The following is a 15,541-nucleotide window of genomic DNA, read 5'->3' as shown; positions in this document are numbered from 1 at the left end:
AGAAGCGGTCTTATTATCTAGCGTTTGCAAGTGAAGGAAAAGGCAAATCTGCCCCTTACCAGTTACGGAATTTTTAAAACCTTAGGGGTGGTTATTGTAATTAATCCGTCCCAAAATTTAAGCGTTTTTGAAAACCCCAACAAAACCCTCCACGAAACGGAAAAACCCTGTTTCTTTTCCTGTTAACTGAGAGCGTGCCTGTGTTGATTCGTTTGAAGTATAGAAATCAGGTGCATGTGTTGAATATTATCAGAGATTTATGTAATTCTATTTATTATTATGTTAATCATTTGCCATATAAATCTGAATTGTTTATTTCACTGTTTGAGTTTCAATCTAAATCTGAATTGTATCTATGCGAATAATTTTCCCCAGAAAGCTGAAAAATGGAAGAAGAAACTCAGAAGATACAAATATACTCCACTTGTAATACTGGAGTTTCCTCTTACTGGAGAGGTACTATTTCTCTTCTGGACCAACACTTATTCGTTCATCTTAAGATTAAGATTCAGTTCATTCAGTTCTTGTTTTGTTCATTCAACAGACAAGTATGAAAGAGAGGCTAAAAAGTATTGGGATGTGTTCTACAAACGGCATCAAGACAAAGTCAGTTTTGTTTCTCATTTGTTTTCTAATATTTTGAATTTGTTGATTTTATTTACTTGTGTTTTTATGTTCAGTTTTTTAAAGATCGGCATTACTTGGACAAAGAATGGGGTCACTATTTCACTGTGAGTTAAGAAACAAAACTGTATTTCTATTTTTACTTTCGGTTTGTAAGTTCTTCTATTCCCTGAATTTTTTCGTTTATGGGTTTGTTTTTAAATTAATTTATTCTTCAGGGAGCTGGGAGAAAAGACATTCTAGAGGTAAATCATTCTGTATCTTTTTAGATACTTATATTATTAGTGCATAATAATTGTATTTAATGGTGCTCTTAAACTGGGTTAATTGAGGGACTAAAAATGAAAGCTTTACTGCACTTCAACGGCTGCTAGGTCCTCTTCATCTAGAGCATAGTTCCAAAGCTGACTCTTATAATTCCCTGGTTACCTAATGGTGGATCTATGAGATGTGTTGCAAATCTGTCTCTCATTTGCAAACGCTGCCTGCCTTGTTTTGCTTCCTCTGTAGAACAGTACATTTTTTTAGGGTCTTCCTCTTTCTCTATAATTTCTGAAAGCTTTTGGGTGTAAGGGCTCCCTAAATACATGACAAAATATGCTGCTTTGTGCGTGGATTTTGTAATGCTTTCTACTGGGAATTCAAAAGTTTCTTTTCTATGACAAATAATTACAAAATTATTCAAATAGTTTGAATCAGCCCAATTACTGAAATGAGCCAATTAAATATATTTTGTTTGTCATGCAAAATGGAAAACACTATTGTACAAGATCTCATTTCAACATAAATTTTACGGCTATAAATTGACGAAAATAGGTTCCAGATGGACAGAGTATTCAGGTAAAAAGGTTTGATTTGCTTTTGGAATCAAGTGGAAAGGCATTAGAATTGTAGTACAATTGAAAAGAAAAGAAAGATCATGGGGATCAAACCTTGGCAATTTAATTACTAGGTTATTGATTAAACTTCCCTTAATAGTTTGGAATTTGTTTGAGTGATTTTTCTTTGCTGTAGCCTAAGTGGTCTTAGTCTATTAGGGGTGCAAAGTGGCTTTGCCCCTTTCAGACGGGGAGCGAAAGGTTAGGGGTTGGAGATTGACAATTAGACAAATAATTGAACCTGAATGAAGCTAGAATCGAGGCTTAAAAGCTGCAAGGTTAATGTTTTTATTATATTAATCAAATTCCGGGGAGGAAAATATGAAACTGACTTGAATACTTTGAGCGAAGGCATCTAAAACTTGAAGCCTGAAAAAATTAAGGTAGATAAATCAGGAATGCATCATTGTGAATCTTATTTCAATCCAAATCTGTGGCAAGAGTTGCTATAGGAATTACACATATAAGCTTTTTCTAAATTTATTAGAAACTAATAATCTACTTGGATCCATATATGGAAACCGAAAAGGAATTTAGTAAACATAGTCTAAATTTTGTTTTAGATTATATTATCACATGATACAGTTAAGTTATAAACTCTGAAGAATGATGCTACATATGCAAAGTCATTTTACAAACTAATCTATAAAAACTGATTTGGCAACCTTGTATGTTTGCTACATCATCTACTTTAATTTTTTTCAGTTATCTTTGGTTTTAAGTCATTCAATTATATTTTAACATATCAGAATGTATGAGTTAGTTTGTACGAAGAATTTATGCGTATAGTATTTTCATCTCAAAGAATTTTGGGGCCAAATAGTACCATACGTAAAACACAATTTAATGGCCAAAATCTTCTTGAAATTCCTTTCTGCATCTGGTTTTTCTTCATGGATTTTCATTGAATCATTTTCCCCCTTACCGTATCATGAAGGCTTGAAATAGCTGTCAGCCTTGATTTCAATTTTGCACATCTTTTTTGTCTCTAATCAATGTTTTTCTTTGCAAGATCTTTATCTTTTTAAGTTTTTATTTTTGAGGTAATTGTACTGATATAAATTGCAGATTGGCTGTGGAGCTGGAAATACTATATTTCCTTTGATTGCTACATACCCGGATATTTTTGTTCATGCATGTGACTTTTCACCACGTGCTGTTAACTTGGTCAAGGTTCGTTTTTCCTGGTCTCTCTCTCTCTCTCTCTCTGACATACAGTTGATTGTATGAATGAACTCATTTGAGAATATGCAATAAATATGTAGTGTTCTACTGTAGGGGGCCAGCACAAGTCTGGACAGAGTTATTTATTTGCNAAGCAACAACAATTAACTAAAATGCAAAAGTTATGTTGAATTTTTTGTTCCCAATAACTTTCATAGTCTGATTCCATAAACTAGAGACAAAAAAAATAGAATTGCGATAAAAGATATGTAAATATCATAACTTTGCTATCCAAGCTTCTTTTTAGTCCACTCATCAATAACATGAATTGATCATCTGGACGGAAACCCAAATATTGCATGAATCTAAAGAAACTTTAATACCTACAGTCACTTGAATCATTGATGCATGAATGTGATGTACCAAAAAATCTGTAGTACCTGATTGAATAGGTAACAAAGCTACTTCCACCCACTGCAGTGGGTGACGATGAAGTTAAATTCAGTTCAAAGAATCAAGGAGGGTGATGATGCAATTAAATTTAAGATTTGAGAAGAGTACTTCATTTTCAACTTTTGTTTAAACCAAAATACAGCACGTCTTTGAATCTCAGTCTGATAGGGAGATGTACTTGACGTTTCAAATAATCCACTTCAATCTCACTGAATTATATATTTATAAGCCCTTTAAAAAAAAAAAAAGTTAATCACATTTTAATGCAATGCAGAGAGTTCTTTTTTAGCCTCTGTTTTCACGTAGTTAAAAATAGTAAAACTGTTTAACAGATTACTAACTACCTGAGTTTAAGTTTTAACAGATCACATGGTAAAGCTGAGTAGCTGACCGCCGCACCTGGGAGTTGAGAATTTTGAGCTGCATCCTGCATGAAGTGACAGAAGTATTAACAAAACTCTGTTTTACAAAGATCTTAATCAGAAGATTCAGACTTATGGTCTAAATACTGGATATTGACTGACCTGAAAAGAGCATATGGATAGCGATTGATCGTCTAAATAACACCTCTTCTTTGTTTTGGGATCAAATGGGATTGATTCTTCCCTCCTCTGGATCATAGATGAATTTGTCATCGATATAAACACAAGGGATGTGGGCTATCCTGAACTGCTCTGATCCTTCATTCCATTTGCACTGTTCTTTCAGCAAAGGACATTCATAAATATGTAGTTGCAAAACTGATGATGGAAGTTTTGCAAAAGATGCGAGATTAGGGCAATTCTTGAATGTCAATGATTCAAGAGATGTGAGATTTTGGAAGCCTTTAGAAGATAGGTGTTTCAATTTCGGGAATATTTCAAGTGAGAGATCAATTAGAGAGCTAAGTAAAATCATTCCCATCTCCACTTCTGGGAAAGACACTGCATCCGGGGATCTACGGATTGTGAGTTCTCTAAGAGAGGTGAGTTTGTGTAAGCCCCACGAAGTCAGTGACTTGTAGATATTGGGCTCATCAATTAAAAGTGAATTTAGGTTGGTGGGAAAATCTTCACGAGGAAAGGAGGAAATGCTCGGACAGTGGCGTAAGGCTAAGTGTTGAAGAGATTTGAGGTTGTTCAAGCAATAAGGTAGCATTTGTAGCTTCTCACAAAAACTGGTATGAACTTTTAAATCAGTGTTAGGAAGCCCATCTTTTGTGAACGAAACAAGACTTCTGCAATCTCGTATACGAATATGGCTAAGATTGCCAAGGGTGTGTAGGCCCTCAGGAATGGATTTAAGATTGTTGCAATCCACGATCCAAACAGATTCAAGAGACCTGTTATTATCAATTCTTTCCATATATACTTCGTGTGCTCTCAGTAGTAGTAAACTTGATGATCAACTTTTGACTGGACTGTATGCTAAACNCTTTCATTATTCAAACAATGGCCATTTCTTAAGATGTTTATTGTTGATCCAATGGCATTTGCATGTACATGTGCACCTTGAATCCAAAAGTTTTGTTTAAATGGGTCCATTAGCATGGTTGGATTTTTTTACTGGTTGCAGACACACAAAGAATTCACTGAGACTCGTGTTAGCGCGTTCGTTTGCGACCTGACAGCTGATGACCTGAGCAAGCAGATTTCTCCATCATCAATCGACATTGTAACCATGGTATTTTGGGAAGTTTTGATTTATGATAATGTTTACATGATTGTTCAATTGGTCAAAATTTTGATATGTATAATTACTGTTGTACCTATTTTCTAATTGAGGAACTTGCTCTTCTGTTAAGCTTTACTCATGAAATTTTTTATTAACTAGCTGACCCGTTAAATAGATTTTTGTGTTATCTGCAGTGTCCCCTGAGAATATGCCTTTAGTCTTGCAGAACATTAGAAAAGTTCTTAAGGTAAGTGGTTTTAATATCTCCAACTTTGAATGTGTTTGTGTTTCTAAACTACATTGCAATGATGACCTATGTGCTGTGATGCAACTCTGTCTCTGATTCTTTTCAGCCAGGTGGTTACGTGCTGTTTCGTGACTATGCAATTGGTGACCTTGCTCAGGTTGATCTTCTATGTATTTCATTTATCTTTTTTCTTCTTTTCCGATGATTGATACTGGAACTCTTTTGTCTGTGTTCAGTTTCTGTTAACAGTCTTAAAAAGCATGTGGCTGAGATTTTGCCTTTTTTGTTGCCTGGAAATTTATATTTTAGATTCTTTTGGTTAGATTCTGTTGTTTCATGTGAGTAGGTGTGTGAATAAATACTGCTTAATGCAAACACTCAAATACCTTCGGACAGATGATCTGTACAGTATGCCAGTGGCTGTTCTTAAGCAAGTATAAACACTCATAGATGATCTTTATAGTAATCATTTGTTTTGATTAGACAACTTATTGTAGGTTTTACATTTAAATGGCTATAATCAGTAATAGCTATGCTTGCAACAAGATGAAATCCTCCCTGAACTATGTTTTGTTCTTTAACCTCTGATGTGACAGATAAAGTTGATTGTTCACTATGAATCACATTATCTCATACCTGTGGTTAGAATAATATGGGCATTCTATTTCAGATTGAGTATTTGGGTTTGTTTAGCTTGACTAAGATGGAATTTTTTTTTTTTTCTCATTTTAATTATCCTGGCAATTGTGTTGGGCACTCGCAATCACCATCGAACGGCTTAAACCTTGTTAACTTTAAGTTTATCTTAGATTTGTTACTTCTTGTTCTTGTGATGTCATTGTCCCATGCCTCTTTATACTATATTGACAGGAAAGATTAACAGGCAAGGATCAGAAAATCAGTGAGAATTTCTACGTCAGAGGTGATGGCACGGTGAGTTTCTCTCTTGTCCTCTAGTATTCTAGCACTTTAATTAAACTAATTTATAATGTTGCCACTTGTTCCCTGTGCAGCGCGCTTTCTATTTTTCTAATGATTTCTTGACAAGTTTGTTTAAAAAAAATGGATTTGATGTTGAAGAATTTGGTTTATGCTGCAAACAAGTTGAGAACCGATCGCGGGAGTTAGTGATGAATCGGTAAATGGTTAATACTCTGGATTAATAACAAGCTTCTTTCATTCTCTGTCCTGTGCATAAGTATTGCTTTTCTCTTGTTTTAGATGTGTTTCACACTTTCTCTAAATCAGCTGCAATGGTTTTTGTGTGATTTTAGACGTTGGGTCCAAGCTGTATTCCGCTTTTCGGATGGCATGAACTCCTCTTTTTGTGAGGAAACTTCAGGCAAGGCGAACCTAATTGGTCAAGAGGTTGTGGACCCACATGCTGCTGAGAGTGATTTGAAGGGGCCTGTCAACAATTTTGAGGTTGATATATCCGACGGTCTGGCTTTTGATATGTTTGGAATTTCACCATCTGAGGATAAGGAGGTAAATGATTACATTATGCCTTTTATCTTTGTAGTTTCTTGAAGTTTTTGTAAGCATTGTGACAATCTTTTCAAATTATGCTCTAAAAGGTTGTCAAAATTTTGAATTTAACCAATGTCTAGTGTTTTTAGGGCATGTTTGGCAGGTGACATAGCATAACATTAGAGACACTGCATAACACTGAAATAATGCAATGCTGTGTTTGGTGATAGTACTACATAGCATTAAGTAATGTCAAGTCTAAAATAATGCAATATACTCTACATTAAATAATGCCAAGTAAAACCATTGCATTAGTTAATGCAATGTAACTTAATTGATTTTAAACAAATAAATATTGTCAATTAATTTAATATTTATAAATTTAAATATGTAGTGGCCGATCAAACTATGATTAATGCCGTTCATTTCAATACGAACAATTGATTGAATTCAATCTATAACAAGAATACCCTCTTGTTTAGACTTCAGAAATAAAAGGAGAATAATTGGGCTGTCTTTGGGATTTTATGCTACACCGCTGCTCAATACTTTAGGGGATCCACTTTATTGCATAAGTTGATTCTTAACTTTTTACTTATATCATGACATATATAAGCAATTCTTATAGGATCAGCATCGGCCCAAAACTGGCGAATTGATCTTTATGGTGCTTCCGTCAATGGTGTTGACCACCGTTGACTGCTATTGACCATCATTTGACCGATGTTGACCGGTGTTTGACTTTTGTTGACCAGAGTTTGACCAGGGTTGATCGGTGTTTTGACTTCCGTTGACCAGTATTGATCACCTACCCATTCAGCTTTTTGACTATTTTTTTAATTTATTAGTTAGATAATAATTGAAAAATACATTAGTTTTTTATAATGATTTTTTGTTAGAAATAAAAATAATATTGTACAATGTAATTCATTCACCAAATATAACAGAGCATAAAAATAATATAATGCAATGTTCTACCAAACATCATACAATATTTAGCCTAAGTTGAGTGTCAAACATGCCCTTATAGTATCTCTGGTTACAGTACTTGAAGACTGTTGTTAGTCTTCTTTTTTTAAGTATGAATTAATATAATCTATCAGACATCTTCATTATTAGTAGAAGTAGACTTGCCATTAATTTACTAATCATTTCTTCTCAAGCATTTGTTCTTATCTCTCTCACTAATGTCACTTGCTAGATGATTGAGGTCAACCTGAAAGGGTGCAGTTTTAAGATTAAAGTACTGTCGAAAGAGTACCAACACACCTGCAAATCTACTGGCTTGATGTTGTGGGAATCAGCTCGTTTGATGGCTGCCGTCCTAGCAAGGAATCCAACCATTGTTGCAGGGAAAAGGGTTTTAGAGTTGGGGTCTGGCTGTGCGGGCATCTGCTCTATGGCTGCTGTTGGCTCAGCTGACCTTGTGGTAGCCACAGATGGAGATAGAAAAGCACTTGACCTGTTGAGCGAAAATGTCACCTCAAACCTTAGACCACCAGTCCTGGGCAAGCTTATTTCAAAGAGACTAGAGTGGGGAAATAGAGACCATATAGAAGCCATTAAGGATGAAAATATTGGAGGTTTTGAAGTCATTTTGGGCACTGATGTCACTTTCGTTGCTGAAGCTATATTGCCTCTATTTGCAACTGCAAAAGAGTTGATTTCTCCTTCGAATAAAGGCACTGGAGAGGAGGATCAACAGCCGGCATTAATTCTGTGTCATGTCTTTCGCAGAGTCGATGAACCATCTATACTTTCAGCTGCATCACGATATGGTTTTAGGCTTGTCGACAAGTGGCCGACAGGAAATCCTGCATATCCATCTAAAAGCATCATCAGCTCTTGGTTCGGCAAGGATGATTCCGAAAATCATATCCCATGTTCAGCATTAAATATCATGTACTTCCAGGTAGAGTGAAGTCATTCAAGATATTGAATCTTTTATCAAAATATCGCCCCTATTTAAAGTTGTGTATGGTACATTCACCATGATATTTCAAGTTGATTTAATTATTCAGAGCACAGTGGTTCTGCCATGTAAAAATTTTTTTGTAACTTGAGCTTCTTCCATATGATTATTTAAGGTTTGTTGGATCCTCAATTGGGAGCTCTAAACATTATTTGTGTTGCGATGCATTTGTACAAGTTTCAAAGATAAATTGCAGCCATCACCATTGTCCTCTGTGGCAAGAGGGTGCTTTGCTTTTACAGTTTATTTCATTAGTCTTTTATGGAACTCACGAAAATGTTGAAAAATTTAACTGTAATTTTGACAAAATATATGGAAGTTTTGCAACCCTTTTGAAATTGGTAAATTAAATCAAATTCCATCAAGAAAATTAAGAAGCTATTTAGTTTGAAGTGACATATGATGCGTTGAAAAACCATCAGTGGTAGGAATACTGTATTTGTTACCTAAAATGTCTTAAGGTGTGCCTTTAAGGCATATTTTAAAGATAAAATTTTTACTTTAGGTTTTTTTTTTTTTTTTTGGGAGAATGGTAATTTTCACTTTAGTTTGATGTATGTAATATACAAAAAGACAAAAAAAGAAAATAACTTTTAATATATCAAAATGCTAAAAAAAATTTAACTGAATTAAAGGCAAAAAAAATCAGTCACATATTTTTTTTAATTAAAATAATATTTACAGGAAGCTAGAATTGTGACACAATCTTGAGAAAGTTGGCTACTTTGAAAAAGAAAGTGTGAAAGTCATATCCCTTGTACAAATTTCAAAGTCAGCTGACTTTCTCCCCCAAAAAGCAAAAGCAAAATTATTCTTTCTTTCATATTTCATATGATTTCTAATTAAATTTCCATGATTGAGTTTGCATTTACTCCAGAATTTTCTTTTACATATTTTGGCTTCATTTTCACTTGATGTGTGAATGGTGATTTGTTTCATGATATAAGATTTTTGGATTTACTTACTAATACTTCACTGGGATCATCAAAATAAATATTAAAGAATGAGAAATCTGTCTTCTTTTCAGAAGTATGATGTATATAATTAATTAGTTGGAAAATATTTGTTTTATTTTAAGTGTTAAGATTAGGTTTCTTTCTTTCTTTGCTCATCTCCTTTGACTAAACATTGTCATATACAACATTCTATTGTAGATTAAATCACTAATCCATTTTCATCTCAGTTCCTCCACTGATATAATTTAGCCTTTTAAATATTTTCATGGAATTACTTCACATTCTTTTATTCTTTTGGTTAATATATATAAGGATGTAACAAGAAAACCTCATCTTGACATTGTTTATGTTGAGACTAAAATTAAATAGAAATTTTAGAAAAAAAGTTTAAGTTTCCATATCGTTCTTATTTTATATTACACCAAGAACTCAGTCATTCCCATAAATAAATATTACACCGTCTCTTTTGTTATAAGATCTTGTATATAACATTCAAACATGGAGTTGGATCTCTTTAAAACATGAGGGTTCATGTTCAATTAATATTGAGTCTGCTGGAACCATTTCCTTTTCCGGCCACTACTCCTTTTCCGGCCACTACCAAAGTTCTTCTTGGAACCCAGTTCATTAGGGCATGCATAACTTTGACTGTTTGATGGAAGAGAGCAGCATATCTGCACTTTTCGTCTTCAGATTAATTAACCATACTGTGGAAACAAGTTTAAAGTTCAAATCTAACTTAAATATAGTCTTAATTTCAAGTTTTCCCAAAGATCAATTCAGCAAATAATAAAATCATTATTTAGGGCAAGAAAGGGAAGAGAAAAATGAAAAGATAGAAAGCTAGGGTAAGAAATTAAAGACTTTACTATAAGTAAGATCGATCTTAGTTAAATATAATTAAAGATTCTTGTGGGGATTATAGGTTTGAATAGCATACACAAACAGGAGTATTAACAACTGTGAATTGAAATTACGGCCGTTCATATATACAACATTAAGGTCCCTGTCACTCAACACTACTTCATGCCAGATAAAATTCCTCTACATAATACCGGAACTCCACTCCACTGCATTATTTCAGAATCAGATCCACCACATTAACTTAAGATAAGGAATATTAAACTCAAATTAATATTAAATTAAAACAACAAAAGCACCATTTATGGCTAATATAACCAAACTTAACTTGAAGATCAATCCATCTTTACATTCATTCAGAACCGCGCCGCCAGATCAAGAATACAATCTCTCCAACTGAATAAACAGGTTATTTGGATTTAACCTTTTTGAAAACATTAATTTTACTCTCCTCCAAAGACAAGGTATTGCGTATTTCAAATTTCTGTACTGAAAAATAAACATATTGGAAGCTAGGGCATGCAATTAATGAAGAGAAGAGGGTTATTAAGCAAATCAGAAGCTTTCATATGTACAAGAGATCAATATTGGACTCGGTTAGTACTGTTTACAGACATGGCTTGAGCTAAATTAATATAGAATTTATTAAGTAGAAGACCAAGATTCAGTTATTATCAGTTTGAGAGACTCCTGACAGGATGATGGCTACTACCTTTTCCCACACAAAACGAATAAAAACTGTGTTTGTGCTCAATTTGCAAGACACCAAAGCTTCGACAGTAACAACTCCTGACTACTACTGAAAGTTCAAAAATAAACAATTAATTTACAAATATATACTGAAAGCAAGAACCTACCTATATAGGATGCTAATACCTTCTAAACTAGCAAAGATTTTCATAATTATTATTTTTACTATAAACTCTTGCTTAAAAATGCGGTGGCAGCACTCTCGCTGACAGAACTTACTGTAAATTCATGCAAAAAAATAAAATAAAAATAATTATAGAAAGAGAGAAAGAGATGGAGACGGTGATGGGGTGACAGATAGAGGGTGAGCACGCAGAGCTTCAAGCATGAACCAAACATGCAAGAAAGTACCATGTGTGCTCACTCTCTTCTGTCACCTCCACTTACCCTTCAACTTAATTTAACCCATGAAGCCGGCAGGTGGCTGTCTTTTTGATTGCTAATTGTTGCTCTATTGGAATGGAACATTGGTTTGTTGTGTGAAGAAGTTGGAGGCCTGTTGGGGTTTATATAGCACGAGAAAGAGGACAGCTGCATCACGTATGGAATAAATGTGGGTTTATCTCTTATTGGTCACTCACCCTTATTTTAAAAAAGTAAACCACCATTACCTAGTTTAAAGAAAAAACAAGTATAAAGACCTTATCTTTTCATTTTCATCACTTAATTCCAATACAATTTCTAGCCATATTCATTTATTCAATTACTGTTACCAATGCGTCTTGTTATTCTAAATTTCTAACCCTTCCAATCCTCATGCTTTCTCCTTTATCATCCTCCCCATGCTCTGATCAATTTGCTTGTCCATATTTAATGGCTTCTCGGTTTCAAGATTAAATTTTTGGATCTTTGCACGTTCTCTGCACAGAGAGAGAAAGAGGAAGACATGTCAAATTTCACTTCCCTGGACCTCGATCATTTGTATAATATTATACAAATTCACCGCCCCGCCATGGATGTTTATAAATCACAATCACAAAACACTGTTCATCATTACATTGTATTGTTTTAATTCTTAATCAAAACATTAAAGCTACCCAAACATAGCTGTCAATGTCTTGTTAAATCCTAATCTAAAGTACGGATTTAAAGTACATATCTCTCTAATTCATAGTTGAGTGTGTTTATAATTGATATTAATTGTATAATTAAACCAAGGTTGAGTAATATGAAACTTTTTTTTTTTTTTAAACCTGCATTAATTTTTAATCTGCAACAATGATTAAATATTCATAGAAATTGAACATACTCTCTTGCCTTGTATCTATGTCTCTTCATTATAAAGTAAGAGAAATTATGAGTAAACGACTTTTTCCTACCCAAATTATTGGGCAATGACACTTTTACACCCGCAGACTTTTAAAATATCACTTTAGCATCCAAATTTATGTTCCGTTTCTGATTCCGATATCGTTGCGAGCCCATACTATCACTATTCTCTTCCCAAATCATCACTCACCAAAACTCCTTAAACCTTACTTCCACTAATCACCCACAATCGAGCAATTAGGGTTTGTGTAGCTGCCCCTCTCAAATCAAATTTCGATCAATCTCAACCACCAAAATTCAACCTTTTATCACCAAAAGACTTATCAGCCTCCCTTCTTCAAAAGCCCCAATAGCCTGGACCGAGTTCACTCTCTGTTCAAGGCCGGAATATAAATTTAGATAGTAAAATAATATTTTAAAAGTATATGGATGAGAAAGTGTTTTTGCATATATAATCAATCAATTGAAAGAATTTTTTGGTTTAAAAACCAAAATATCCTTCAATGTGATATTGTCCCAGTTTTTTAAACTTAGATTTTGCTCTTGATTGCCAATTTATCCTTAATCGTTTGTTATAAGGAAGGGGGATATATCCTTGTACTTTAAACTGCAGGACTTGGATAATAGACCTAAACCTGAGGAAGTAAATCAATTAACTCTGTCATGATCTTAACTCTTATACATGCATAATATGACTTGACTAGTGTCTAGTTGTGGCAAAAATAAAAATAAATAAATAAAAGTAATTATGAATAAATTATAAATAATGTAACCCTAGCAAGAAACTAGTAAAGATAGATACCCATTGGTTTGTGCCAATAAGCATGCAAACTATGAAGTGTAGTGGCTGGTCCCTTAGCTTTGGAAAAAGCGAAAGCAAAAGAGAAGAAAAATTGTTAATGAAATGATCAACCAATCGGAGTTGAACAGAGTCTCACAAACGCATGCCCTCCCAAAGATCTAATACGGCGCTAAAGCAGCTTAAAGTATATATGCTTTTATATTAATAAAACAATTGATGCTTTAGCCATTAAATAAATTGAAATTATGCAAAGAATCATTGACAATGTTCTAACCAATCACTGCAAATGCGTGGTTTCCGGGACGTCATGCCTTTTCTACATTCCTTATTGAGTATTATAATTGAGATTTGATTTGATTTCTTGCGTAAAGCAATTAATTAACAAACTTAATCCCCCACTTAATTGGTTAATTACTTGTCGTTTTATCAATCATCCATGCAGCACAATCCCAAAACCCTATTCATGATTCTTGTTGTCATCGTGAAATCAAGTTATCATCATCAGTTGGGTTGTCTTGTAGTTGAAATGATGGTAAGTGATGGATGATATGGAAAGTATAACATAGAACATTCCCATTTGGGAAGTGGAAATTTTTTTAATCTCATTAGACTTTCCCTTTCAAGGGTGGGGAAATGGCGATGCTTTCATACACGTTAATTCCCAACACAACTTTGAATCAAGACAATACATGAAATTATTTTTAAATTAAAAGGAAGGAAGAAAGAAAGAGCTAGAACCACTTGTACCACCAATTATGATAAGCATCTTCTACTCTTTCAACACTTACTTTTTTCTAGTAACAATAATGGCAGTGTAAAAGAAGTCTTTGGCCTGGCATGTTCTATTCCTATCTCTTCCACTTTCGGCAAGAAGAAACGTGGAAATATATTGGGCTGTCAAGTGGCGTTATAGGGTAATTAAAAGATATATATATATATATATAAATCTATGTGATGGTTTAAAGCCATATCCATCGGAGCTTGTTGGCTGCATGCCAACCATAATTTTGTAGTTGTTGCCTTAGCCACTGCCTGTAGCTCAAGTTTGTTCTCTTCTATCTAAGGGTTCTATCACAAAATATAAAAGAATCCAAAAGATTTGAGATGGGTTTAGTGATAATGAGAGAATCCATGGATGTGGTCCAAATCTGTCCATTATATGTGGTTGGGGGAAAGAGTTTTTCTTTGAGTCATGATCCAAACAATAAAGATATATTGTATCTTTATTTATTTATTTTTTCCTTTTCCTTTTCCTTTTCCTTTTGTGTTATTAATAAAATAAAAAAGATAATGAAATTGTTTGCTTTTTTCAGTTGGGGAGGAAAAAAAACATATGCTTTAAAAATATACAATAGAAAATTATGATATTATATATCTGAAAAAGGAAAATGAAATGGTTAAATTAATTTTGTTAAAATGGGGACATTCCCACATTGATGAGGCAGTTGTGTGTCGCAGCATGTGAACATGTGCTTCATCACATGTTTTTATCTAACTTTGCAGTATGCATACCATTGCAATTGGCTTCATGCAGCGGTTCTCATCTGCCCCAAACTTCTTATCTTCCTTATAACAACAATTCATTTTATATTATTTTATTCTATACTGCAGGTCCTTTTCGTGCTATCTTCCAGCTAAAGCAGAAGTTTTATTTACAGTATCCTTTTTAAAGATAGATGTCAAATAAATTTTTAATGTTAAAAGGAATTTTTATGAAAGAAAAATACATTTTGGTTGTTAACATGGATAATTCTACTCTAAGAAGCAATGTTTTGTTAGGGTTTAACTAGAAGAGAGGGGAGGAGGAGGAGGAGGAGGACGTTTGGTGAGAAGATCGGTCAAACAGCTTATTGAATAATTCTTTTTTTGTCATGTATTTTACATCATTTCATCCTAACTCAATTGCTGTATATCTCTTTAAATTCATACATGCTATGGTCTTTTTTTAATCTTCAAACCTCTCTTACAATGGTGAACCCAGGAAGCCTTCGTGGCTCCGCTATTGTTTATCAATCAATTAGTGAAAACTTTAAAAAAATCACCAAATCTTGAGCAAAGAAAATAATATAATGTCAAAAAACTTAAAAGAAAGAATGTAATAATACAATATTTTCCTACTTGAATAAATCTAAAAGCAAAACCTTAAGCAAATATGTTGAAAATAATATCGAATTCACAAGGAAACATAAGAAATTTTTTACGTGAAAAAACCTCTTCAATGTGAAGAGAGTAAAAAACTCTGAACCCTAAATCTTGACCTAATTTGCTTTCAATTCAAATTCTTCTCTTACCAATTGATGTTATTGATGTCTTATGAAAATTTGTGATGAAATTGGAAGGGAAGAAGCAAGGGCTGAATGGAAAAATGATTTGAGTTTTATGCACTTTGAAAGTAATGTTTTATAAGAATAAGTTCTTTAAAAAATTAAATGGTAAACAACT

General features: G+C 33.6%; 1 protein-coding gene and 1 long non-coding RNA gene across 2 annotated transcripts; one reads left to right on the top strand and one right to left on the bottom strand.

Moving 5' to 3' along the window:
* Window positions 1–61: 61 nt before the first annotated feature.
* On the top strand, window positions 62–8,607 carry LOC116137379. Its single transcript, XM_031423063.1, has 13 exons — window positions 62–230; window positions 376–456; window positions 545–606; window positions 681–731; window positions 843–869; window positions 2,571–2,675; window positions 4,674–4,781; window positions 4,948–5,019; window positions 5,126–5,176; window positions 5,890–5,952; window positions 6,033–6,157; window positions 6,294–6,507; window positions 7,691–8,607. Exons 2-13 carry the CDS (start codon window positions 387–389, stop codon window positions 8,408–8,410), a joined length of 1,668 nt encoding a protein of 555 aa, XP_031278923.1. The 5' UTR covers window positions 62–230; window positions 376–386; the 3' UTR covers window positions 8,411–8,607.
* On the bottom strand, window positions 2,840–4,525 carry LOC116137395. Its single transcript, XR_004129176.1, has 3 exons — window positions 3,644–4,525; window positions 3,464–3,546; window positions 2,840–3,350 (listed from the first exon to the last, which is right to left on the bottom strand). It is a non-coding gene; the product is annotated as an uncharacterized LOC116137395 (long non-coding RNA).
* Window positions 8,608–15,541: the final 6,934 nt, after the last annotated feature.

The sequence above is a fragment of the Pistacia vera genome, unplaced genomic scaffold (genome assembly GCF_008641045.1).
Source record: "Pistacia vera cultivar Batoury unplaced genomic scaffold, PisVer_v2 Contig1093, whole genome shotgun sequence".
Taxonomy (NCBI): domain Eukaryota; kingdom Viridiplantae; phylum Streptophyta; class Magnoliopsida; order Sapindales; family Anacardiaceae; genus Pistacia; species Pistacia vera.
Note: the sequence above shows the minus strand (reverse complement) of the source record. Positions and strands in the feature narration are given on the sequence as shown.

Excerpts from the sequence above, each read along its gene's own strand:
- LOC116137379 (XM_031423063.1), top strand. The coding sequence starts at position 387 with ATGGAAGAAGAAACTCAGAAGATACAAATATACTCCACTTGTAATACT. Across the intron at positions 457-544 it reads AGTTTCCTCTTACTGGAGAG|ACAAGTATGAAAGAGAGGCT; the intron begins GTACTATTTCTC and ends TTCATTCAACAG. Across the intron at positions 6,508-7,690 it reads CACCATCTGAGGATAAGGAG|ATGATTGAGGTCAACCTGAA; the intron begins GTAAATGATTAC and ends GTCACTTGCTAG.